The sequence below is a fragment of the Musa acuminata genome, chromosome BXJ3-8, assembly GCF_036884655.1.
Source record: "Musa acuminata AAA Group cultivar baxijiao chromosome BXJ3-8, Cavendish_Baxijiao_AAA, whole genome shotgun sequence".
NCBI lineage: Eukaryota > Viridiplantae > Streptophyta > Magnoliopsida > Zingiberales > Musaceae > Musa > Musa acuminata.
This window is the reverse complement of record NC_088356.1, coordinates 37734710-37760418: the sequence shown is the minus strand read 5'-3', so window position 1 is coordinate 37760418 and position 25709 is coordinate 37734710. Positions and strand designations below refer to the sequence as shown.

The window sequence follows — 25709 nt, the reverse complement described above, 5'->3', positions numbered from 1 at the left end:
TGTCATCCTCGATTTTCAAATATATCAAAAATATTCATAGTTAAAAGCTCTAAATTAAAATATATATATTTTATGAAACCTCAAATATATAATAAGGTTAGTATTTTTAATAATTTGTGATGCTTTTATCTTAGTAACAAAAACATACTATAGCTATATATAAGAACATTGTAACCTATTATCTTTAAAACCGAATTAGGTTTATTAGTGCGTTCTAAGTGGATCAAACTATTGATAGTCGATGAGGATATTTGGTAAACGAATATTGGCGTTATCAGTGGGAATAATTAGGTTGGATTACATCGATATGTTTATAACTCGGGTTTTGTTTTAGTAATGAAATTAATTCTTTAATTATATTAGCATATGAAGATGATAGACAATTAATATGGATTTGAATCAAATTAGACACAGATATAATTGCTATCTCGACTATGATTAGTTGGAATAACATGAATAAAGTGAGATACATCAAAGATTCTAATGGTACATAAAAAAAAAAGGTCTACTTTTACACAAAGAATGGATCTAAAAATCAAATTTGAATTGTCGAAAGATTGGGGTCAACTTTCTTAATGAAATGCTCCACAAATAATAAGCAAAATAATATATATATATATATATATATATATATATATATATATATATATATATATATATATATTCCAATCATATGAAGATTCCCGTATAGTAATGGACGAATGTCAAAGACACATATGGAATCGGATGATTATTAAAAGTATATATTCTTTTATTATTTTAATGATGATGTGGTAGCCACGTCAGCTTTGCTGATGTGGTAGTCGAGCTGATCGAACTTTGATAAAATATATGGAGGTGATATCTTAAGTAGTTTTTTAATCCATTTGTCAGGATTTTATTGGTTGATAGGTCTTTTTTTTTCCCATTATATAATCTGTAATTTGTTGAAGAAATAATACTAAAATATCCTTTTTATTATTTCAAATGTGTTGAAATTGAAATAAGTAGTTTATATATTAAATTTAGATGTATGCAAGTACTATCCTAAGCGTATTCCTTCATATTCAATCAAACAAGATGATTATTAGCACGCTAATGAATAATCCAATACCAATAGAGAAAAATAAATCGAAAAGAAACAAAAGAAATAAAGAGAAACTTCTTTCTTTTCTTTCGTCCTTTTTTTCAGAATTTTTTTTATAAATATTTTAGATTTTTCAATGTAAATATTGGCTACAAAAGAATTAAACAAATCTATCTTTTCTTTCTTTCTTAGAATTTTCTCCAAATTTTTTGAATTATTATATTATAAATAATGAGTAACTTAAAGAATTATTCACATTTACCTACTGCCGCTTCTACCCTCCACCTCTGTTGGTTCTAACGACATCGTCCCATGGCTAGCTCCTACTAGATCTATCGTCACCTTCACGTGTGCACGAGCGATACAAGGGTGGTACAAGGTGAAGGCAACGATGATGACGGGTTGGACAAGACTAAGAAAAAATTGATTATTTATAATAAAAAAAGTATTTTATAAAAATTTTTAAAAGTTGAAGTACTTTGCAGAAAATTCTTTAAATTTATAAATTTTTTTCTGAAAATTTGCCATCAAAAAAGCTAATGTAGAGAAAGAGATTCGCTCGAAGTGCTCTTGTTAGGTTTCCCTTATTCTTTTATTTCATATAATGTGGCAGGTAATGCGAGAGAGAGAGAGAGAGAGAGAGTGCTGTCGTTGGTGGGTGGTGGTGGTGGTATTTCTTCCGTAGTGGGTTGGGTTGTCCAAAGAAGGAACAACTGCGACCAATCTGACATCAGCAAAGTTTCGGTGCATGGTGATGAAGAAGCCTCAGGAATGCACGACAAGATTGGTTACATGAGCCTCAACCTTTTTGTAGTGTCACCATCTCCATCGAACAAGCGCTTAGGTACGAAACGAAAGAAAAGGCTCCAAATCTCTCACTCGGATTATTATTATCAGTCGATTCATCACATAATGAACAATCAGTTACACATCCGATTCACTCGAACTATAATTCATGGCATAATGATTACCAATCAAACCAAAAGACGCAGATGACGACGTTCGTCGCCATGATTGGTCGGTCTTCTGTTGAGGATAGGATTAAGCCAATGGTTTGGTTTCCCAAGAACTAGTTGAGATGATTGGAGATGAGCTTTGGCGTTGGAGAAGGTTTGGAACCTCCAACATCGGCAAAGACAATGAGACTCGATGAGGTGGAATACGATGTCTGTCCACATCACCAAGTGCAAAGATACGTGCAGTCCCATTCCTATCGTGCACTATAAAAGCAGCTTGCTTTCATATGATAACAACAAGACCTCAATTAGCAACAACACGAGCATTCTTGCAGTGTGAATAATTCTTCTAGCAGACGCAGGAGCAGGCATCAGTAGCACAACTAAACACAATAGAACCTTTTTGAGTCAAGAGATGCATGAAAGAGTAAGCTCAACAAATAGAGGGTGATGCATGCAGCTCATGCTTAGTGATGGAATTGCAAACTGAATTATCATGAAATCTTAGTGATGGGAGAGATGTACGTGAATAAAATTTTATGGCCTGTATCTCCACCTTGTGTTTTCATGAAATATCACATGAAAATGCCTTAGTTGTAGACCATGTATTTTGGAGTTGCACTAAACTTTTGGTAGCCTTTGATGACCTTGTTCACAGCATCAAGGAAGTCCTTCTCCGTGACCGTCTTCCTTCGAGCTCGGATAGCAAACATCCCAGCTTCGGTGCAAACGCTTCTTATATCAGCCCCTAGAGAAATAAACCACATCAACAAACATGCTCCATAAATTTATGACCTATTGAAGACAAAGCAATGGACATGACACCGTCAATGGAACAGAATTTGCAGCCTCTTAACTGTACATTATAAACCCCTACTATGACCATTAGCACCAAAACTTTGCAATGTAAAGCTGCACAAAGGTATGATAGATCTCTTGTAACCTAATTAGTAGTGACTAGTTCATACCAGTGGAGTTGGGGCACAGACGAGCAAGGAGCTCAAAGCGAATATCCCTCTCACAATTCATTGTCCTGGTGTGGATCTTAAATATCTGGGTTCGACCCTCCAAATCAGGCAGACCAAACTCAACTTTGCGGTCCAACCGTCCAGGTCGCAGTAGAGCTGGGTCTAAAGTATCAGGTCTGAAAGTTTTTTTTTACAGTAGAAATGTATAATGTTGGAGTTAGCTTTCATTTGTGAATTGCAAAGCAAATATAAGGATGCAATTTTTACATTTCAAGTAAGTTTTAACACTACAAATATAATGTCACTAATACCATATGCTTACAATAAAAAAAATAGAAGCTGATTTCAAGTAAGTTCTCCAACATAAGCAGCAGTGTAACCAAATCTAAACTGATTCCTGCCTACATGTTTTTAGAGACATGCATATGAACTACCTTGTGTGCTTCTAGATTATTGATCATGTTAACACATGTTTGATGTCATTAAAGCCGATTAATCTGCATCTAGCCAATGATATTTCATATTTTTTTGTCTCTATGCCCTTAGGAGTTGCAGATCAAATTCAAAGATGTGATATTCAATTGGAACCAACAGTCATATACTACCTTCGCTATTCCTTTTTTCTAAAACAAATCAATTTAAACTTATGTTTAGAAGATCAAATATAAATTTATTTATTGAAATTCGATTAAAGAGAAATATAAAGAAAAAAATTACACATTTTTTATTTGCAAGGTAAAAGCATGATAAAGTGGCTAGAAACACTAAAAAAAATCTATTAGTAATATTAAGGTGATAACAGATATGTATTATGGAGTTGGTACTAGTGAGTATATATTATAGGGCTTGCATTAAGAACTAACTTTAAAAAAGGTTGTACCCCAGTGCACAAGGCTCCCGCAATGCGAGGTCTAGGGAGGGTCAATGTAGATAGCCTTTATCTTTAAATATTTAAAGAAGTTGTTTCCATGACTCAAACCATGGTCTCCTAGGTCGCAAAATAGCAACCTTACCATTGTGGCCTATCCTCAAAATATAGAGATGTATTTGCTAGGAGTCGAACCTTTAACTTTAATGATATTTAGAGACAAGCAACAAACATAAGCTGTGCAGAAAAGAAAGTGAAGAATACCAACAAACATCAATCAAAGAAGTAATTTCTCTTTAGTGATGTTTAGGTAGTTTTAATACTGATTATACAGTCATATGTTAATAATATGTATATCAGTGAGTTCAATAAGCATGCGTAGAAAGCTTGTTCTGTTTAAAAATTTTATGCTTCAATATCTCCAGATAAGTGTACACAAGCTAAAACCATGCAGAAAGAAAGTAGAATAACAAACCTGTTTGTGGCCATTAGAACTTTAATGTTTCCTCTTGCATCGAAGCCATCAAGCTGATTAACAATTTCAAGCATGGTACGCTGAACTTCATTGTCACCACCAACACCATCATCAAACCGAGCTCCACCAATTGCATCTACTTCATCAAAGAACACTATACAGGCCTTCTTTGAGCGAGCCATCTATATGACAACAAACAACTTGGTTAAATTTGGTACTAAAAAATTTATAAAAAAAAGAGAGAGAACAAAATTGCGGTTGTGATCACTCTCAAAATAAAAGAAGAGCATGATATGTCTGGAGTTTAAAAACCTGAAATAGTTCGCGAACCATCCTAGCTCCCTCTCCAACATATTTTTGAACAAGCTCACTTCCAATGACACGAATAAAGCATGCATCTGTTCTATTTGCTACTGCTCTAGCTAGTAGTGTTTTACCAGTTCCTGGAGGACCATAACAAAGAACCCCTTTTGGAGGATCAATACCTAGTTTCACAAATTTCTCTGGATGAAGCATAGGAAGTTCCACGACCTGAAACATAATATGAAAAAAAAAATGTTAGTATTTATTCATTGTGAAAAGAAAATATGTTCTCGTGGCTTCAACTACTCCACTCAGAAGTATATTACATATTTACAATGCTTGCCATTATCTGGAAATTAACTTGTGCACTATGAATGAATTATTAAACTAACAATCCCAAACAAAAGTACTTCAAAAGCAAATTAGCAGCTTGGCCATACTTCGCGCATCTTCTCAATCTGCTCTTTGCATCCACCAACATCATTGTATGTGACATCAGGCTTCTCTTCCACTGTCATCATTGTAACACTTGGATCAATCTTTGGTGGTAACGGTATCTGGATTTGATACTTGTTCCTATCAACTCTGCACCAAGAAATAGGTTTGGCATGAAAATATAATTTCAAATATAATAGGAAAATTACAGTAAACAAGGCAATTGAAGCCCTGTTGCAAGAACCACCATCACAATATAGCTGTATTAATTAATATATCCAAGTACTACTTACCATTTTCTAAATGCATAATGATATGATATACTGGCTTAGAAGGCATACAAAAAAGTATGGTAAAAGTATGAAAACATAGTACATATCCTCAGATTTTTTTTTAAATCTTATTCAGTGTCTAGGAGTTGGTCTAAGTGGCAAATACCTTGAACCATTCGTTCCACTACGGGATCAGCCTTGGCACTATGATAAGGTTGCTCCTATAATTATTGGGTGCCAAGAGTTCAAATCACATAATCAACATCTCTGGTTGCAGAAAAGGCTATGTACATGCACCGTATTGGTGGAAGTCTTGTGTATTGAGTCTTTCTTTTTACTTGTAATTCTTGAATAGCTATGTCTATCAGCTACTCGTAGAAAAGTAAACAAAATAATATTTTATGCAAACGTTTATTTCTACAATATCCTTGCATATTCAATAAACTAAATAACCATTTTTCTTAGGGTCATTTTATCCTCCTAATCGGCACTTCTGGAACAATAAAAACTCTTAGCAATAAATAGCCAAACATTTTGGGAAATTGCATGCACCAAACAAGAATCTGATATTTCATTTCCTTGTTATGACTTAACAATTAAATACCTAATCTGACAGCCAGCTGATGACACAAGATTTGTATGATCTTACTTGAAAAAAATGATAAGTTGCTTTTGCACTTCAAATCTTTAACTGCACAAGTGTAATATGCACTAAGTAAACAATTTCTTACCCAACACGCATCCCTTCTTCAATGTCAGTTGGCGAGACCTTGTCACCCAATCCCACCACAAACTGCACATAAAAATGAAATTATGTGAAACATTCCAAAGATATATCAAGGTAAATATTTGTATCTGACAAGAATGAGAATTATCCAAATCAGGAAAATACCTTGGCTATCTGCTTAACATTTATCACATATTTAGTGTCCTCTGTGTTTGGGCTAATAATCTTGGTACACCTTGCAACCTTCCAAAGAAGCATGTAATTACTTTAGGAACACCATAAGCTAGGGAAAACATAATACAAAACTCAGACAATAGAACAGTATTTAGAAGTGTTTTCCCCCTTCTTTTGTAGCTCAAACATTTTGTTTTTCATTTAGCAAGCTTATGTGGCTTTTGGTGGCAGGAAGCCGATGAGAAGGTTAGCAAATAATCCACTAGCATGTACCAGAAGTTCTGGAATGCAGCAAAGAAGTTTGCTGGTTGCTGCTGCATGTTTTAATCTGGATTTCAGAAGCAAAGTATGTCAGGCTTGGTATTTTGGTGTGTGCTTTTATCCCACTTAAACCATGCATCTGGTAGCCAAATGCTAACTGACCCAAGTCCTTTTGGGCGAGATCCAGATTGTCGAAGGACCTTCCAAAGCTCGCTAATGATTAAACATGGCATCTTGATAGAATTTTCAGGGTTACCGATGCACCATTTTGGTTATTGTGATTGCAAGCTTGTCCTATGGGTGCTTGTGCATGTGTGTATATGTCGCATGCAAAGAGGGGGCTGGAAATTTGACCAAATGTACCTGAAGAGGTTGCTCCTCTTGCATCATTTGCTTGTCAGAGACTAAATCCCACTGGCTTGGTGCAGCCAAACCAGTATCAGACTCCTTGATTCCTGGTATTTAAGTCAGAAAAAAATAACAAACAATGAAATAATCAGGTCCTCCTGCACTTACAGAGACAGCTGCACAAAAACTTCTTTTATATAAAAAAATTTCATATTTGAACTATTTGAACCAACACAAACAACACATGCTAAATTGAATTTTACTTGTATCAAAGTGATAATTGTGAAATTATGCTAGGAAAAAGCAAAACCATGCCAAAGAACATGTTCAACGAGCCTAGATTGTCACAAAAAATACAAACAATCTACACTAAAAAGTGGAGGAATACCAAGAAAAAAGTCAACAGGAAAAATTCACAGTGACAAGTCACTGATAAGCTTACCATCATAGATTATTGTGCCGATTGATTCCAATACGATACACATATTTGTATCCTTGTCAACCAAGGCCAACACAAATTTGGCAAATTTCTTAATCTTATTGCCAGAAGCGACGGAATCAACTAAAATTGATTAAATTTGGCCAAAGATATCTGATTTTGACCAATTCTATTTCTCTGGTAAATAGAAAAAAGAAAAAAAGATGGAGCAAAAGAGGCGGAAGGAGGCCAATGACTGATATGTGGCCTGCATAGGAGAGGCAGAAGTAGAACAGTAAACACAAGGAGGAAGTAGGAAATGACCACAATCATCACATTTTTGGTTTGCCACACCTTCAAAATGTTTGTCACACCATTATACACACAAACAAAAGGATGAAATCCGGTCAGGGTTTAGACTACAGATGATTTGGATGCTTAGATTGAGACATGATGCACCAAGGACTCAAGTAATCAGAGCAACTACAGTGTGTGAATACACCATATAGGAGACCAGATATTGCTTGACCGTGATAATTGTAATAAAACCTTTCAAATCCAATCAACTCCCACATTGAACTTGGACTAGGCTGAAAAGATATTATTAATGCTTCGCCAAGAAGTTCAATCGTACACACATTTCATTTCCTTTATGTTATAGTCGCAACCTGGACTATCCATGATTTTAAGTGTCAGCTTACTTTACGGACATAAGAACACCTAAGCAAAAACCTCACCAAAAGACATCTTGAAATATTAATCCAAATGAATCATTTTTAACTTTCGACCTAAAACATGATATTAATAATATTGTGCGAATAAAAATATATAAAATTCCAGGTTTATTGATCAAGCAAAGTCCATATGCAGATTTCCGTTTGAATATACCATCATCTTTTATGATGTTCTCCTCAACAAAAAAACCAAGACCAGAAAGCACAATTAGGAAGGTGACCATCACAAGAACCCAGAGACTTAAATATTATTTTAGAACTCATACCACATAGATCATTGACCTTCTTGGCTAATTCCTTGATTTCCTTCTCAGCCTTCTTAATGCTTGTTGAGTAAGGTCCCAAACCCTGCCATCAAGTATTCAGAATGCATAATGTTGCCAAAACAACAACCACCATAGTGGAATTTGGCGATCTAAAAGAAAGAGTAACTACAGTTGTCATAGGAACCATGAAACGAAGTTGCAAAATAGAAAAAACAAATTCAAAGTTAAATGGTTAAAAAGAATACAGACAGCAACTTCTAGGGCAGACAGCAAGAAATGTAAGCATAACGAAACCCTAAATCCCTAAATTTACGATTATCGAAGAACATGGCCTACTAATTTTGAGTATTTGACAAATATCCCGATCTTCGATTTAATTTTTGGCTCGCTAAGGAAAAACGAGACGAAATTAGGGCATAGAAAAGCAGCTAAAATGAAAACGAGAGACGGGTAACTCGAGAAAAGAAGAGCCATCCATGGATGAGGTGAGAAAGGGAAGGGGGAATAAAGAACAATACGTATGTCTTGAGGAGGGCGATGTCGTCCTCGTCGAGAGGGCGAGGGTTCTTCTCGTTCATCCCGTCCTCAGGTTCCGGAGCCATGACGATCGCCTCTCTCTCTCTCTCACGCGCTTTCTTCCCCTAACTCGACTCCTAAGTAAGCGATCGCCCTGATCAAAAAGATAAATATACTTTAAACAGCCTCCCCAATAGCTCACCTGCCTCGTGAATTGGGAAATCTTGTGGTGGCCCACATATGTCTAAATGCAACGCTCTCGCGGATTTTTGCTCTATAAAAAAAATAATCAAATTATACCCGGAGACATTACCTTCCTTTAGAATGGAGAAATGTATGGTGGCCCACTGGGGGCTGAGACATACTCGGTCGGTGACCAAACGATCTCGGGACGGGTAGGAGAGAGGTCCACGTGCCGGCTGTGGCACGAGGATCGAGTTGAATGGTATAGACAGAAACACTTAGAGCTAATTAACTGAAATAAAAATTAATGATAACGTTAAGAAATCATGAGGCAACTTATTTTGTAATGGTTCTCAACAATGCATGTTTGCCTTCTCCATGCGGAAATCGACGATCCAAACGGACTCAATCTTGCGAATAGAGAATAATTATCACACACACAAAATTGTTATATTATCTTACTAATTAGTCATCGATGTGACGTTGGCACAGTGAAAAATGTCACGAGTAAAATTTGTTAGACGTTTTTGTTGCAGTTGTAAAGAGTAAGAATCATTTACATTCAATCACTTTTGATCCAAACGTGTGATAATTATTCCCTATTCGCAAGATTTAAAGCAAATCATTCTTTGATTGGCATGGAATCCATACTCAGTGCTTACTCGAATAATAGGGTTAAAAAGTTTATTTAAAAAAATATAGTATATAAATCCCTCTGATCAAATATAAGTTAACAAACGTTAGAATCTGCTTACGTGGTATATTGGCTCACACTAAATCATTAATATAATAATATATATAATTTTAATTTTAAAAAAATTGAGATATCCATCAATGGTAGGAGGAGATATTATCGTGGAAGCGGCCACCAGCAATAGCACTAAGCCACTGTTGCCTAGCAAGGTGTTATACGCACGCAACCTCTCATGTGCTGACGACGAGCTTAGGAGCTTTCGGTCCTGTCTTACGTGGACGTGCGTCGACCAATTTGACACTAGGTATACAATGGTCTCATGGTCCCTCTTCCTCCTCCCGAGTGTCTTCGTCCCCACCATCTCTCATTTCATCATCTTTTATGCCCTCACCCATCGCGTTTATGATGTAGTGGTTCAAGTCTCTCTCACCTCTGCCCCTGACCTTTACCTCTCCGTCTTCATTTGTCGTTATGGCCTCTGCCACTTCCTCTCCCTCAACATGCTGGTTAGGGAGAACGAGCGGGAGCGAGAGGGCTACATGAATCAGCTCAACCACTTCATTCCACTTGCTTTTCGTCTTCGTGATGTCATGTTTCGTTGGAGAGATGACTTACAATGTATGGTGGTACTCATTGGGATTGGATAGGGTGTCGTTTGTAGTGGCAAGTAGCACTGTGATGGGTGACATAGCGGCATGTGCCCTGGAGCTTATGAGTTGGATCTACCGTATGTTACTTGCCAGCTCCATGATATATGCCACCATGGTGTTGCTTGCCACTGCAAACGAAACCCATTCTGATCATGATAAGTACCACCATATTTTATAAGTTGTCTCCCCCGCGAAGAGGCAGAGGTAAGAGAAGTCGAAGGTAGAGATAAGGAAGAGTTGGACCATCACGTCGTAAACGCGGTAGGTGGAGATGCAAGAGAGGATGAAATGAGAGGCGATGATGAAAACGCTTAGGAGAAGGAAGAGGGACCAAGAGACTACTGTGTGCCTAGCGTCAAATTGATCAATGCAAATCCACCTAAGGCAGGACCGGATGCTCTTAAGCTCATCGTCAACGCGGGAGAGGCTGCGTGTATATGATACCCTATTAGGCAGTAGCGACTTAATGCTAGACGATGTCTCCTCCCCACCATTAACGATGATTTTATTTTTTTAATTTTAATTATATGTATCATTATATTAATAATTTATTATGAGTTAACATACCACGTAAGTAAACTCTAATATATGTTAACGGAAGTGACTTATATATTATATTTTTTAAAATATAAAAATTAGTTTAGACACAAATAAATCATAATGACTTAAAATGTTTATAACGAACACCACAATGATTAAAATGAACCTTAACCTAAGATAATATTTTTTTATTAATTAATAGTTATAATAATAATAATTTATATGACAACTTTCACACGTGTATGATTATTTAAAACTAACTAAACAAATACTTATAGACATGTACTAACTTATTATTGTAGTAGCTCAAGAGAATCGTGTACAAGGAAACATTAAGGAAAGCAGAAACAAGGTGGAGAGAAAAATTTTTCTGCCCAAGTTGTAGATATCTAATGATTCCTCTCTTCCAGAGATAAAGTTAAATTGATAATCAAATTTAACTTTATTAGTGCTAAAAGAAAAAACATGAAGACAATATCATTGAAAACTAAACATAACAAACAAGTGGCGGATGTGTTAGTTAAAAGCCTTCTCTATGGACTTTTCACTACAACACTCATCCAACCGAGCCCATAAAAAATAGAATAGTTTTGTCCTTTTATATCTTGAACCAACGTCTGATTAAACGATTATAAGATGTGTCCGCTTAAGAAAAAATAATAATATTTAAAGCACTTAATGAAACGTTGACATAGGACAAGAAAATAACCAAAGTATAACTTAAATCATTCTTTAATGTAAACCATAATGATCAAAGGTCCTGAAACAAATATTATATTAATTTTAGGATGGATAAACCGAAGCATGATTTATTTAAGGGATGATATGATAATTATTTTCTACACAGAGAATCCAATCACCTATTTAGACACCCACGTTAGCTATTGAAAATGATGTAGAGCATATACTTTTTCATCATCGAAACAAAATATTTCCTCATCAGAATTATATTATTATATAACATAATCTTCCTCAACAAATCAAACTAATAGTTAAAGAATGATATTATTATATAAAATGATCTTATCAAATATATGAACATATATTAATTTGATTATCGGATTTCATCGGACAAACCCGATTGCAAACATTTTTCACACTTCCACATTACAAATTATTAGCATGATATTAATATTATTTTCAAAATATTTAAAAATAAAATAAGAAATTAAATAATATATAAATTAAAATGCAAATATTTGGGGGACTTAATTGTAAGAACGGGTTTACATTTGTTTCCCTCGATCGGGGAAAAGGTCAAGAGCGGATCGCGACGGCAACGTTGGACGATGAGCAGCGAGGAGGGCAACCCCATTGGTGACGGAGGCGGCGAAGGAGAAGGCGCCTCTTCGGGAGCGTCGCCGCCGCGGACGGGGGAGAAGCAGAAGGAGAAGGCGAGGGTCAGTCGGACGTCGCTGATCCTGTGGCACGCCCACCAGAACGATGCCGCCGCCGTGCGGAAGCTCCTCGAGGAAGATCGTGGCCTCGTCAACGCCCGCGACTACGATAGCCGTACCCCGCTCCATGTCGCGGCGCTCCACGGCTGGATCAACGTCACCGGGTGCCTCCTCGAGTATGGCGCCGACGTCAATGCCCAGGACCGATGGAACAACACGGTGAGCCACTTGATTGTAGGTGCTGATCGCACCTCGCCCCATGACGCAGTCGGAGTTTGACTGAAACTTGTGTTGGGAGTCATCATCCGTTTCTTCTTCTTGCTATAACTTCACATAATCCTTGTTTTATGATTCTGAGTTTGATCGATTAGGGCGAACGAGTTATCAGACCAATTGTCATTCCAGTGGAAGTCATGGATGAAAGTCTTGATACCCATGTGGTTGAAATCTATGAAGATTGGAACTATCTTGTGTGAAATGTTGTTGACCAGGAAAAAGAGGAAAGAGAAAAAGGTATAAAAAGATGTGGTTAGTAACTGTACGAGATGCAGATGAGGATTATGTGGAGGGGTGTAAGGTGATAGATACTATGTGAAATTATCAAAGAGAGAGGACCATTTGGAGGCTGTGGCCTTTGATTTGGAACTCACTAGTTAACATTGTTCCTAGGGACGGATCTGGAATCGCTTTCAGATTGCATAGGGTTCTGTTGGATGTTCAGCTGTTGTAGACCCTAGACTTTCTGGTTGCTGGGAAAATTGTCTTTCATTGGATATTCTGGTCTCACCGTCTGAGTTGTGCCATTTTGGAATATTGTTCTCATAGCTGGTGCCATTCAGATGTTTGTTTCAGGAGAGACTAGAAGCGTAAGACTTGATCCAAGTATCTAAGATGATAGTTCAGGGAATTATACGTGAAACTAATGTCACCGGAGAATTTTTTATGTTTTATTTTCCACCTGGGAAGGTTCCTTCCAAGAAAAAGTATCATGAAAAGGGTAACTAAATTGGCAAACTACATTTCAGTGACTGGTGGAATTGATAATGGAATATTTGTCACATCAGTATGATAGTATTTACTTTTAAATAGTAATACATGCTAGAGTGCTGCTACATTTATAAATAGTAATTCTTAGTATTTATTTCAATTATTTAAAGATAATTTTGTTGTTTGTTTTTGAAAATTTTGTATTCCAGTGACTATCATTTGATTCATGAAAGATATTGATCCTGAGCTTGCATTTGTTTTGACAGCCATTGGCTGATGCAGAAGGTGCTAAGCAGCATGGCATGATCGAACTGCTAAAAGCACATGGTGGCATGTCCTTTGTACGTTTACTACAATAAATATGTGCTTCTGTTCTTGTACACGGTAGATATACTGAGTAGTTTATCTCAAAACATTAGTCTTGGAAGAATACCAGCTATTTCTTGATTTAATCATCCTAAAGAACATTGGTGACTCTCACTTTTTTCTTTCTAGCAGTTTTGTCTTTTTAGGATTGTGTATACCTTGATATCTTTTAACAATTTGCATGAGTAACGAAATTGTAGTTTCTTCAATGCAATTTTTAGCTTTGTGCAAACGGTTGCTTGTCAAATTTTTAGCTAATTCATAATTGTATAAAGACTGCATTACCTTACTTACTATTCTTGTTTTCCTTTATGCATATTTTGTCAATAACATCAATTTTTCTTGTTTTGTGGTATCTTCTGGGTTTATGTCTGTTCACTGCACCATTTTTTATTATTATAGGCTGGGACATCGACCATAATATCTTGGCAAAACTTTTCTTAAGAGTAAATTCTCTACTTGTTGACTTTTTATAGAACAATTAATAAGTCATCAATAGTAGCATATCTGAAATTTGAGATAAGGGCTAGCCATAAGCTCTGGCTACAGAAAATAGTACCCAAGTTTTGCAGTCAAATTTCATTCTGTGAGCGAGCTATAATCTCCAATTGTTATCCTTTACAATTACTCTCATGTTCCAAGTTCACCTAGGACATTGTTCAAAAGGATATGTTTAAATTTAGGAATGGAAACTGCTCTTATCATAGTTCTATGAACTTTAATTTCCCTGCTTTCTCATTAATTATTCATTTGTGTTTTTCAAGTAACTTATACTTGTCTTATAGATCTTGTTATTCAAAATTTTTAGCTTGCAATTGTTAGGATCGAGTCGGCACTAAGAAGGTGGGGGGGGGGGGGGTGAATTAGTGCAGCGATAAAAACCAGGTCGGTTCGAAAATCTTTCGTTCGATAAAAGCTCGTATCGGAAATGTGAGTTTAACTTGAAAGCGTTCGTAAGCGTAGTGAAAGTAGTAAGCAAGTAAGCCAGTTTGCAGTAAGGGAATGAAAAGCAAAACAGAAATGCAAACCGAGTTTTATAGTGGTTCGGTCGTTGTGACCTACATCCACTCCCGATTCCTCTTCTGTCGAGGCCACCGGCATCCACTAACGATCTTCCTTCAATGGGCGAAGACCAACTACCCTTACAACTTGATTCTCCTTCTGACAGGTTCAGGAGAGAACCTTTACACCTCCACTACCTCCTCTCTTAAACTTCACTAACACTTAGAGCTTCAGAGGAGTTCTCACAAGATTACAATAGCGTTTTTCTTCCTTTTTGCTCTTAATTCTTGTGTTATTTGAGCAGGGATGAGAGGGGTATTTATAGGCCCCAAGTGGATTCAAACTTGGAGCCAAAAAGTGTCTCATCATCGGTTTTCGGGGTACTGACGGTACCACCGCCTGTAGCACTGACATTGGGCGGTACCACCGCCCAGTCTGGCGGTACCACCGCCTGACACCCTGCCATTGGGCGGTACCACTGCCTGACACAGTCGTAGAGACTATGCCACCGACGGTTTCACTTGTTTGGTCACTGTTTGGGCCTCTCACTTGGCCCAACACAACCCAAACTTGGGCCCAATTGGCCCATAATCCAATTACACCTAAAACCTACTTCAATCTAGACAATTATTATAAAGCTAAATCAAATGTTGTTCGACATGTCATTGGTTCATCGACGCCTTGTCCAATTCTTCAGCACATCGTCCTTTTTTGCAGCCTATTGCTCAATTGACCAATTAATCTTCGCAACTTCGATTTCCTTGGCGCAATTTTTACTCTTCTTGGCCCGATCCCCGAACCTATGCCCCGAAGCCTTCTGTCGATATGTCGACCGATCCTTCGGCTCGACATCCAATCTTCTGACATGTTCCACTCTGACCCAACATGATTCTTCCTGCTTTAATTGTCTCTCCCTGATCGAAGTTTCCTACGTCACTCAAAACGCAAATCAGATCATAAACACTATTAATTGGTTTTATCATCAAAATCCGAGATTCAACAATCTCTCCTTTTTTTATAATGACAATCAATTGATGACGGAGTTAACCTTAACTCCTCCTATCAATATGTCATATTGATAGAACTCTTGAATTCAAAAATTCAAGCAACATGTCATCATAAAATCATGCATAAGATTTTAATATCGTCATCATACTTCTCCCCCTTTGTCATCAATAAAAAGAAGTGCAATTAGCAAGTTTTTGATATATAATTTCAAATCATTGCATTATAAACATAATCTCAAGTTATATCATCATGCAAGCTAGTAATTTTCTTTCTTTTCTTTTGAGAAGTACAATTTTTTGCTTTCTTTGCAAAGCGTAAGCTAACAAAATTTTACATCATTTGATAACATGCAAGCTAGCAATAATTTTGAGTTTTGCAAGTTTGTAAATTTTGCTAGATGTGCAAGTTAGCATGTTTGCTTTTCTTTACGATGTTCAAACTAGCAAGTTTTTGAAAAAGAATGCGAGATAGTAAATAACAAGTTTAGAACATGTAAGCTAGTAAATTTTTCACATATAAAAGTTGGCAAAATTTTTGCATCTTTTGAGATGAGGATGCTACCAAGTTTTTCTTCTTTTTGCAAGTTTCCAAATTTTGCATCTTGAGCTAGCAATTTTTGAAATGTACAAGATAGTATGTTTTTGCATCTTCTTGAAATGTGTAAGTTAGTAAACATTGCTTCTCTTGAGATTTGCAAGATAGCACTTCTTTCTTCTCTTTTGAGATGAGCAAGTTAGCAAGTTTTGCTCCCCCTTTGTCATTGTCAAAAAGAAGGTGCAAAATTTTTCCCATTACATCATTTTTAAAAATCATCAATTGAAATATATCAAGAAAATTTAACTTGATGATGAGATATACAATTCATGAAGACAAATTATGAATATCAAGAGACAAATTATGATTCTTTTGGATAACAAAAAGAAGAATTATATTAAACAATCTTGATTCATAAGAATCTCAAGTTGTCAAGATCATGATTTATATATTGAAGAAAAATCTCAAGTTATAATTCAAAAAATCATGATTCATAAAAAAATCTCCTCTTAAATAATACGAGAACACATAATCAGAGATCTTGATTTATAAAAGATTTCAAATTATAATTCCGAAGAATCAAAATCACGATATAGGTGAAAACTCATTCAAATTCAAATAATAAAAATCATCAAAATCACTTTCAAGAGATTCAAAATGAAATAAATAGATTTATCAATCTCTTAAAATGCTAGTGATTTCCTTTCTCCCTTTTGTCATTGTAAATAAGAAAGAATAACAGGGGAATAATGCATAACAAGACTCAAGTCATAAATTATCAAGATGTCAAGTAGCATATTATGGTTTAATAAGATAAGTCTCCTTTTTAGTGAATAACAAAAAGAATCGTAGGAGAACAAAGTATGAAAAAATCTTGATTTATCGAAAACTTTCAAGTTGTAATCAAAAGAACATTCATGATTTATTTGGATAATTTTTCTCTTTAGTAAATGATAAAAAGAAACATAAGATAAAAAGATCTCAATTCATGCATATGAAATCTTCAATCATCAAGATCATGATTTGGATAAAACTCATTCAAATCTAAATCATCAAAATCACTTTAATAGTTCAAGAGATTCATAAAATAACATAAATAGGTTCATTAATCTCTTTTTAAAAAATCAATAAGATAGAGAAAAAGAAAATTTCAAGAAAAATGCTTTCCTCTTTTTAGTTATTTCAATTTAAGTGATTTGATTTCTTACAAGCATGCCCATGTTTTTACGCTAAATCAAAACATGCATCATCATTTAAAATCGAAAAAGCAACTTTCATTATGACAAGGATCAATAAGCCATAAATCACAAAAATCATCATGCATAATTTTAAAATATAAACTCATTAATCATGATTTCAAAACTTTTAACATTTTCATTATGTCTTACATCATTATGCATCATTAAAACATCAAACATGATTTCATTAAACATAAAGTATTTTCAATCAAAATCAAAATAAAAAAGCAATACGAAAATCATCAAGATACACATAATTGTTTCTTATAACATACAAGGAATTAATCTTATTTGATGTGCAAGTATTATTACAAAACATACAATTTTTATGCTCAAATTTTTTATTTTTATATATATAATTTTTCTAAACAAATTTAAGAACAACTCATGAAATGCATCATGTAATTTCAAAATAAGGTAAAGGAGTTTTGGTTACCTCGTCGTCGAAAGCCATTAAGGCGTAGTTCGTCGCATTGTCTTTGTTGGTTTGCTTCTCGTTTTCGGATGAGCTCGATTTGTCCCAAGCCGCCTTGAATACTTTCTTCTTCTTTAGTAATTATGTCTTTTTAAGTTCATTTTTATTCTTTAATTCTTGTTTTAAGAATTTTTTAAGCTTTATTGTGAGGAGCTCAAGGTCATCATCATCATCATCATCATCATCATCACTTGAGTCATTACTCAAGTGGTATTTTATTGTTCGAAGTGTCAAATCCTTCATGTTCTTTGGAAGGTGGTTCTCATGTTCATCATGTTCAACACAAGTCATTTCATAGGTCATTAAAGACCCAATAAAAGCTCGTCGTGAAAGCAATTAGTGCAGCGATAAAAACCATGTCGGTTCGAAAATCTTTTGTTCGATAAAAGCTCGTATCGGAAATGTGAGTTTAACTTGAAAGCGTTCGTAAGCTTAGTGAAAGCAGTAAGCAAGTAAGGCAGTTTGTAGTAAGGGAATGAAAAGCAAAACAAAAATGCAAACCGAGTTTTATAGTGGTTCGATCGTTGTGACCTACATCCACTCCTGATTCCTCTTCCGTCGAGGCCACCGACATCCACTAACGGTCTTCCTTCAATGGGCGAAGACCAACTACCCTTACAACTCGATTCTCCATTTGACAGGTTCAGGAGACAACCTTTACACCCCCACTACCTCCTTTCTTAAACTTCACCAGCACTTAGAGCTTGAGAGTTCTCACAAGATTACAATAGCGTTTTTCTTCCTTTTTGCTCTCAATTCTTGTGTTATCTGAGTAGGGATGAGAGGGGTATTTATAGGTCCCAAGTGGATTCAAACTTGGAGCCAAAAAGTGTCTCATCCCCGATTTTCGGGGTACTAGCGGTACCACTGCCTGACACAGTCTCGGAGATTGTGCCACCGACGGTTCCACCTGTTGGGTCACTGTTTGAGCCTTTCAATTGACCCAACACAGCCCAAACTTGGGTCCAATTGACCCATAATTGAGTTGCCCCAATTCCAACCCAATTACACCTAAAACCTATTTCGATCTAGACAATTATTACAAAGCTAAATCAAATGTTGTCCGGCATGTCATTGGTTCATCGACGCCTCGTTCGATTCTTGGGCGCATCGTCCTCTCTTGCGGCCTATTGCCCATTGCCCAATCGACCAATTGACCTCCGCAACTCAGATTTCCTTGGTGCAACTTCCGCTCTTCTTAGCCCGATGCTCGAACCCATAGCCTGAAGCCTTCTGCCGATACGTCGATCGATCCTCCGGCTCGACGTCCAATCTTCTGACATGTTCCACTCCGGCCCAACATGATTCTTCCTGCTTTAATTTTCTCTCCCTAATCGAAGCTTCCTGCGTCGCTCGAAATATAGATCAGATCATAAACACTATCAATTGGTTTCATCATCAAAATCCGAGATTCAACAACAATTGGCAAGGTTCTCTTTTTTACTGTGGTTATTCATGTCAGATGGCATGTTAGATTTTTCTTTCCTGCTATTTCGTCTAACTGATCTTAGTAGGATTTGCCACTGTGACATTTAAAAGTTCATTAGAAGACAGTATTCTAATAAATATTACCACGATGCATGGTGACATGTGGCGGAGAACAATTTGCAAGATGCCCAGTTTCATGCGGTATGCTCAAAATTGGTTAATTGACCATAATCCGGTGTACTAGATCCATAACACAATTAATTCACCAGTCCCAAGCCTTCTTTATCAGGCCTGGTCAAATGCATGGCTCTTACCAACCACATCTTACTAAAATATCTTCTGGCATAACGCTCTTTCTTGGCTCCTTGATATGTATGCCCTCTCTATGATGCCTTTTCTCTCACTACCTGATATGATAGAGTCAGTGATTTAAAAAACGCTAGGCGCCAAGGTCCAAAAACACCTGAGCCGCTAGGCGCTCGCCCAGACGCTCGCCCGAGTGAAACGAGATGCTAAAATATAAAAATATATAATATAATTAATAAATATAATTATTTAAATAAAAAATATGCTATTAAATTAAGAAAATCAGGTACAAAATCATAATAAATAAATAAATCATAATAGTATTTTTTGTTTTTAAAATAAAAATATACTATTAACAGTATAGTGAGAAGAGTGTGAGAAAACCGAGGCTGCTGAGGCAGCGGCAGCGGTAGCAGGCGACAGCCGTAGCTGGAGCGGGAGCGGGAGTGGCGAGCGACAGCAGGAGTGACGACAGCAGCGGCGAGCAACGATTGTGGCAGTGGCGAGTAGCGAAAGCAGCAACGAGCAAAGACAGTGGCAGCGGCAGCAAAGAGCAACGACAGCAAAGAAATCTCGGTGGCAAAATCGCGAGTGTTAGGGTTGGGGAAGTCGGGGAAATCGTGAGAGGGAGCCTGATATCGGTGATTTAGTTGGTTCGATTGAACCAACTAAAGCATCGGAGACCAATCAGACCTAAAAGTCTGGTTCGGTCGCCTGGTTTAACCCAGGCGCTCGCCCGAAGCGCCCGACGCCTGGGCTCGGGCGAGCGCCTATTTGAAGCGAGGCGCCTGGACATGAAGCAAGGCGCTCGGGCCTCGCCTCGCCTCGCCTCGCCCGAGCGCCTATTGAAATCACTGGATAGAGTTGACAGTCACTCTACATTTGGCCAGGGAGAACATCACTCATAGAAGCAGGTTTCTATTCTTACCTTCTTGTCCTATCTCGCTTCTGCCTCCATCTTACCGTCTCCATGGGTTAGAATAGCTGCACACCTTGCAGTGCCTATGGAATATACAACACCAGCCAGCTATCAGCATGATGTTGTTTCACAAAGAAGGCAATTGTTGCATATTAGTATGTAAAATACTTGTGTTTTTCAATATCTAGTATCCTAAGCACAATGCGCTACTGTGTTGTTCTTGTCTCCTTTATGGTCGATTAAAAACATTAAACAGCTTAACTACCTAAGTTGATCTAGTGTTTGTCGTTACATATGATCCTTGTTCTGATAGTATAGCATACTTTAACACAACTTTTAGTTGATTGATTTATGGTGTCCTAAACTTTCTGAAACAACCAATGGCCTCTGTTGGCATTGCAGGGACATGATGGAAGCCATTTTGAACAAAAGCCAGTTCCACCGCCTCTTCCTAACAAGTGTGACTGGGAAATTGAACCATCTGAATTGGATTTTTCAACTGCCACAATAATCGGAAAGGTTTACTGTTAATGCTTTGTCATTTCATGTTGCATTACTCACTATGGTGATTAGAGTTTATGTTTCACATTAGTCCAAAGAACCAGCTTAGAACTTCAGATCATTAAAATTTTTGTAGCTGTGAGTTTTATGCAATGGCAGAGGCTGATTGAATGTAAAATTTAATTTTTGCTGTGCTTTATAATACTTCACAGGTTGGCCTTCTGCCCACAGGCTGACTGCATCCACTATATTATCATTTGCTAATGCATTACTATTCTTAAAAGTTGTCTTGAATATGAACTTAACGTGTGAAATTCTCAAAGTTGTTTTTGTTTGCTTTGATCTATGCTGGTCATAGACAATATTCTGCTGGAAAAACAACCCTAGGATGGAGAAGCCAATAACAATCAAGAAAATGACTATTTGTATAAAGTTTTGAATGTGGATGACAAGCAAATGGTAGGATCTAAATAAGCAATGGACTCAACCTAAAAAAAGAACCAAGTGATAGGTCGCATATGAAAAGATACATGTCATGCTTAATGGTAAGTATGTTTCTATGGATAGAAGGAATTGCTGGTTTAATTGGTCTACATGTTCTACATCTGACCACATGCATGTAATTTGATTAGTTAATTTGCTTGTTGTGCTAGATACTCTTGACCATAAGCCTTTGCATTTATTGTTCAAATGAGCTCATTTGTTGTTTTTGCTGGTTAGCAAATATTTACTATAAGACTAAAGATAAGAAGCATTTATAGTTAATAATATAATGGATCACAGAAATAACCTGATTGAGAGTTTTAGTGTAGATTTCGGACTTAAATGATACAAGAAAATAAAGGCTGATTTCTTTGAGTGACTAACAAAAGTATGTGAATTTGTTGAACAAGTCTGATCGGTCACCCTTATCTTCCTGAACATGTTCCTTTTCTCTCCCAAATTTAAGCGGCTGTTTTGATTGTGATGTTCTATACTAATGCAGACCCACAAACTATCCTTTATTTTTTTCAAGAATTTTGATTAGGTTTTGTGGCATCTCTGATGCTGCAGGGTTCATTTGGTGAGATTATAAAAGCTTATTGGCGTGGAACACCTGTTGCCGTCAAACGTATTCTTCCTTCATTATCAGATGATAGATTGGTGATGTAAGACCCTATACTGTTGTTACGTTCTGGAATATTGTGTTACCGGTGCTCTGTTTTTATATTAAGACGTTATAGACCTTTTCTTTGGTCTTGGAAAGTTTCACAAAACTCTATTCTTCCATCATTATCAGATGATCGATTGGCGATGTAAGACCCTATACTGTTGTTATGTTCTGGAATATTGTGTTACTGGTGCCCTGTTTTATATTAAAATGTTATAGACCTTTTTTTTGGTCTTGGAAAGTTTCACAAAAGTCCTGCATCTGTTTGATTCTTAGGCTACATTCTGAATTATCTGTTATGGTGGTTAGTTTTTATATATAGTTCTATGATGGACAGATAGCATGTGCATTTTATTCTAAATGAATTTTTGGATGTAGTTCTTGTCTACTGTTTTATTTGCAAGAGGTCAGAGAACATGTATTTACCTTATCTCAGTCAACATTCTTGTAGAATCTGAATTGTCATTTCATATATTCCTATATATCTTCTCTGACTGGGATTCCATTATCCTGTTAAGAAAAGCATAGTTGCAGATAGTGATTAATGGTCCTCTAAGAAATTTGGGGACAGTTTTTTTTTTTCAGTTGATCTCTTTTTCCCTGGTTAACATTTGAAATCTCCATTTTATTAGGCCTTAAAATATCTATGAACCAATTGAAATATCTATTTTCTTTTTCCTCGGTTAACATTTGGCATCTTACGAGCTGCCTTGTTATGATTCAGCCAAGATTTCCGCCATGAGGTCAATGTGCTAGTGAAGTTGCGGCATCCCAATATTGTCCAATTCCTTGGGGCTGTAACAGATCAAAAACCCTTGATGCTAATCACAGAATATCTCAGAGGGGTATAAGAATAATATGCCTAGCAAATTTCATTTGGAAAGAATGTAAGATTATCCTGTTTTAAAGTAATGTTTATTTGTATCTTCTTTCAGGGTGATCTTCATCAGTATTTGAAGGAAAAGGGCTCACTTACTCCATTAGCAGCTATCAATTTTGCCCTGGATATTGCCAGGTAATACTATCATCTTTTGCAATTATCTACAGCTTATAATAGCACATCCTTCAGAGCTACATTCTCATTGAAGAGTTGGAAATCCTTTTCCAAATAAATCACATCAGTAGATCATGCATATTCTTCTGGAGTGCACATTCTCTTGCTAGCTTTAGTCATATTTTGTTACTAATTGTGAATAGTGCTTATAATTGTTTGTTGAAAGGGTAAATTAATTAATAATTAAAATGGTTTGGGTACAAAGTACTGGTACCCAACTATGCAATGTGATTGTTACTTCAAACTTGGACAATGAGGATGCAACAAAAAGTCCAATTTTAGATATGGTTACAGGAATATGAAATCATATATTCATATTAAAATGTCTAAAGATTATATCTCAAAATACTTGTAGTTTTAATTTTTAATTTATTTTCGGACCTCTAAACTATTTTTGTATTTAGAAATATAATAAATTATTTCAAAGTTATATTAATTTAGATATTTTATTATAAATCTGATATAAGTTGAATAAAGTTTTTTTCTTCTCCTTCTCTCGTTCTCTTTTCTCCTCCTCATTTATTGTTTTCCATGTCCCTTGGCCTCCATGAAAGGTGGATGTAGGGATTGCAAGACTGTTCAAAATTTGCAGTGGACCAAGTCAACAATCGCTGGGTTTTTAATCGTGTGACATCAGAGGACTTGGTCCCAGTCATAATATTTTGAAACTTGAATTGACTACCATGAAAGTTAAATATGTTAGCTAAATTATTAATTCTGAGTTTGAATTTTTCTAGAGCTTACAACTTTGCATCAGTACATGTCCATGGTATTCCTAATGTTTATTCTGGGCCCTCTGAGACAGAGGCATGGCGTATCTCCACAATGAGCCAAATGTTATAATACACAGAGATCTAAAACCAAGGTGCACTCAAATAGTGATGTCTTTGTGTTGTTGATGTGGATTGTTCAGAGCTTAATTAGGTAAGTTTACTTTCAGAAATGTCCTTTTGGTGAATTCAAGTGCGGATCATTTAAAGGTTGGAGACTTTGGACTAAGTAAGCTCATCAGAGTCAAGAACTCAAATGATGTGTACAGAATGACTGGAGAAACTGGCAGCTGTGAGTATCGAGTAATGTTTAGCTTCGCCTTAAGTGTAGTTTCAAATGCTTGGCTGAATTTTATTTTCTTTCCTCTTTGAAAACCAGATCGTTATATGGCTCCTGAAGTATTCAAGCATAGAAAATATGATAAGAAAGTTGATGTTTTCTCTTTTGCAATGATTCTGTACGAGGTAAATGTTCTTTCAAGTAGCAATCTAGTGACCGATGATTGGTTAACTTTATATGTCCTGACAAACTTGTGATTGTATGCTTAGATGCTTGAAGGCAATCCTCCGTTTCCGAACCATGAACCATATGAAGCTGCCAAGCTTGTTGCAGATGGAAAGCGGCCGTTGTACCATTCAAAAGGATATGTTCAGGAACTAAGGGAGTAAGTAACATTAAAAATTGTATTTACAGTTTGACTCTCTGCTGTCTTTTGCTGAAGCCACCAGCCAGTTGGTAGAACGATTTGCTCTATCATACATTTTTATCAATGGATATCAGAAAATAGATTCAGCTGAAACGGAAGCTGTATTTTTTATTATTATTATTATTTTTGGTCTAATATGATCTATTCTTTCTCAACCAATTTATTTCATTACCCGAAGTTCAAAATAAAGTGAAATGTGACATATTTATTCGTATTTCTGCTACCAATTGTTTTTTTATCTTTAAGTAGTTATATCATGATTATTCTCAGCTAATATGTATCTATGACAGAAAGTAATATTTTGTATCTGGTATCCGAGTCTTGCAGCTTGACAGATCATTGTTGGGCTGCCGATATGAACAGGAGGCCCTCCTTTATTGATATTCTCAAGAGGCTCGAAAAGATCAAAGAGAACCTATCATCAGATCACCACTGGAGCATTTTCACCCAGTAAAAACTAGATTTGCTTTAAGCTTCACATTATCATCAATTAGATTTGTGTTTTCCAGGTAAAATCAAAGTGAAACTGCCTCTTTGGGACATTGGCTCATCATGGAACAAGTACACACACAAGTTCTGCAAAGGATTTGTTCACAGCATGCCCTTGCCATGAGGTGTGACCCCCTTTTTTTTTTTAATATTTTCAATAATCTTTCTCTTTGCCTCCTTATTTTGGATGAATAAGTGATATTCTAAATTGCTATCAAGCCTGTGGTAGTCATCTGCTACATATGTTGCTTTCGAAGAATTTGCCTCTTTAACTTTGCTACTCTTATTGATATTGTATTGAAAATTTATCATGTAAATGATCCCACAAACTTGGGTGAAGTTTATGGATGTTTGGTAAACCGGCATAGCTAGACATATGCCCTCTACTGTTTGTAACTATGTAAATATGTACATGTTTCTTTCTACTTCTTGAGACCACGTCTCAAGATGTAATATTTCTGGTTTAGTCCTACCACCGTAAATGTTTGGATTGTTTTATGAGGTCTCGATAGGTGTATTAGTAT

General features: G+C 36.2%; 2 protein-coding genes across 2 annotated transcripts; one reads left to right on the top strand and one right to left on the bottom strand.

Moving 5' to 3' along the window:
• Positions 1-2406: 2406 nt before the first annotated feature.
• Positions 2407-8943, bottom strand: LOC135644086 (26S proteasome regulatory subunit 7A-like). The gene is made up of 10 exons (XM_065161519.1): positions 8790-8943; positions 8272-8353; positions 6869-6960; positions 6236-6313; positions 6075-6136; positions 5077-5221; positions 4646-4864; positions 4334-4515; positions 2991-3166; positions 2407-2770 (listed from the first exon to the last, which is right to left on the bottom strand). Exons 1-10 carry the CDS (start codon positions 8871-8873, stop codon positions 2613-2615), a joined length of 1278 nt encoding a protein of 425 aa, XP_065017591.1. The 5' UTR covers positions 8874-8943; the 3' UTR covers positions 2407-2612.
• A 3156-nt stretch (positions 8944-12099) lies between these two features.
• Positions 12100-25529, top strand: LOC135644022 (serine/threonine-protein kinase VIK-like). The gene is made up of 11 exons (XM_065161385.1): positions 12100-12470; positions 13505-13579; positions 20917-21033; positions 22069-22163; positions 22890-23010; positions 23101-23180; positions 24025-24084; positions 24160-24281; positions 24369-24454; positions 24539-24654; positions 25024-25529. Exons 1-11 carry the CDS (start codon positions 12144-12146, stop codon positions 25148-25150), a joined length of 1326 nt encoding a protein of 441 aa, XP_065017457.1. The 5' UTR covers positions 12100-12143; the 3' UTR covers positions 25151-25529.
• The last annotated feature ends 180 nt before the right edge of the window (positions 25530-25709 follow it).

Coding starts and splice junctions, on each gene's coding strand:
- LOC135644086 (XM_065161519.1), bottom strand. CDS start 8,873: ATGGCTCCGGAACCTGAGGACGGGATGAACGAGAAGAACCCTCGCCCT. Junction 3,167..4,333: donor GTTCTAATGGCCACAAACAG/GTTTGTTATTCT, acceptor AAAAACTTTCAG/ACCTGATACTTTAGACCCAG. Junction 2,771..2,990: donor TCTGTGCCCCAACTCCACTG/GTATGAACTAGT, acceptor TTATTTCTCTAG/GGGCTGATATAAGAAGCGTT.
- LOC135644022 (XM_065161385.1), top strand. CDS start 12,144: ATGAGCAGCGAGGAGGGCAACCCCATTGGTGACGGAGGCGGCGAAGGA. Junction 21,034..22,068: donor CTGCCACAATAATCGGAAAG/GTTTACTGTTAA, acceptor CTGATGCTGCAG/GGTTCATTTGGTGAGATTAT. Junction 23,181..24,024: donor TTTGCCCTGGATATTGCCAG/GTAATACTATCA, acceptor CCTCTGAGACAG/AGGCATGGCGTATCTCCACA.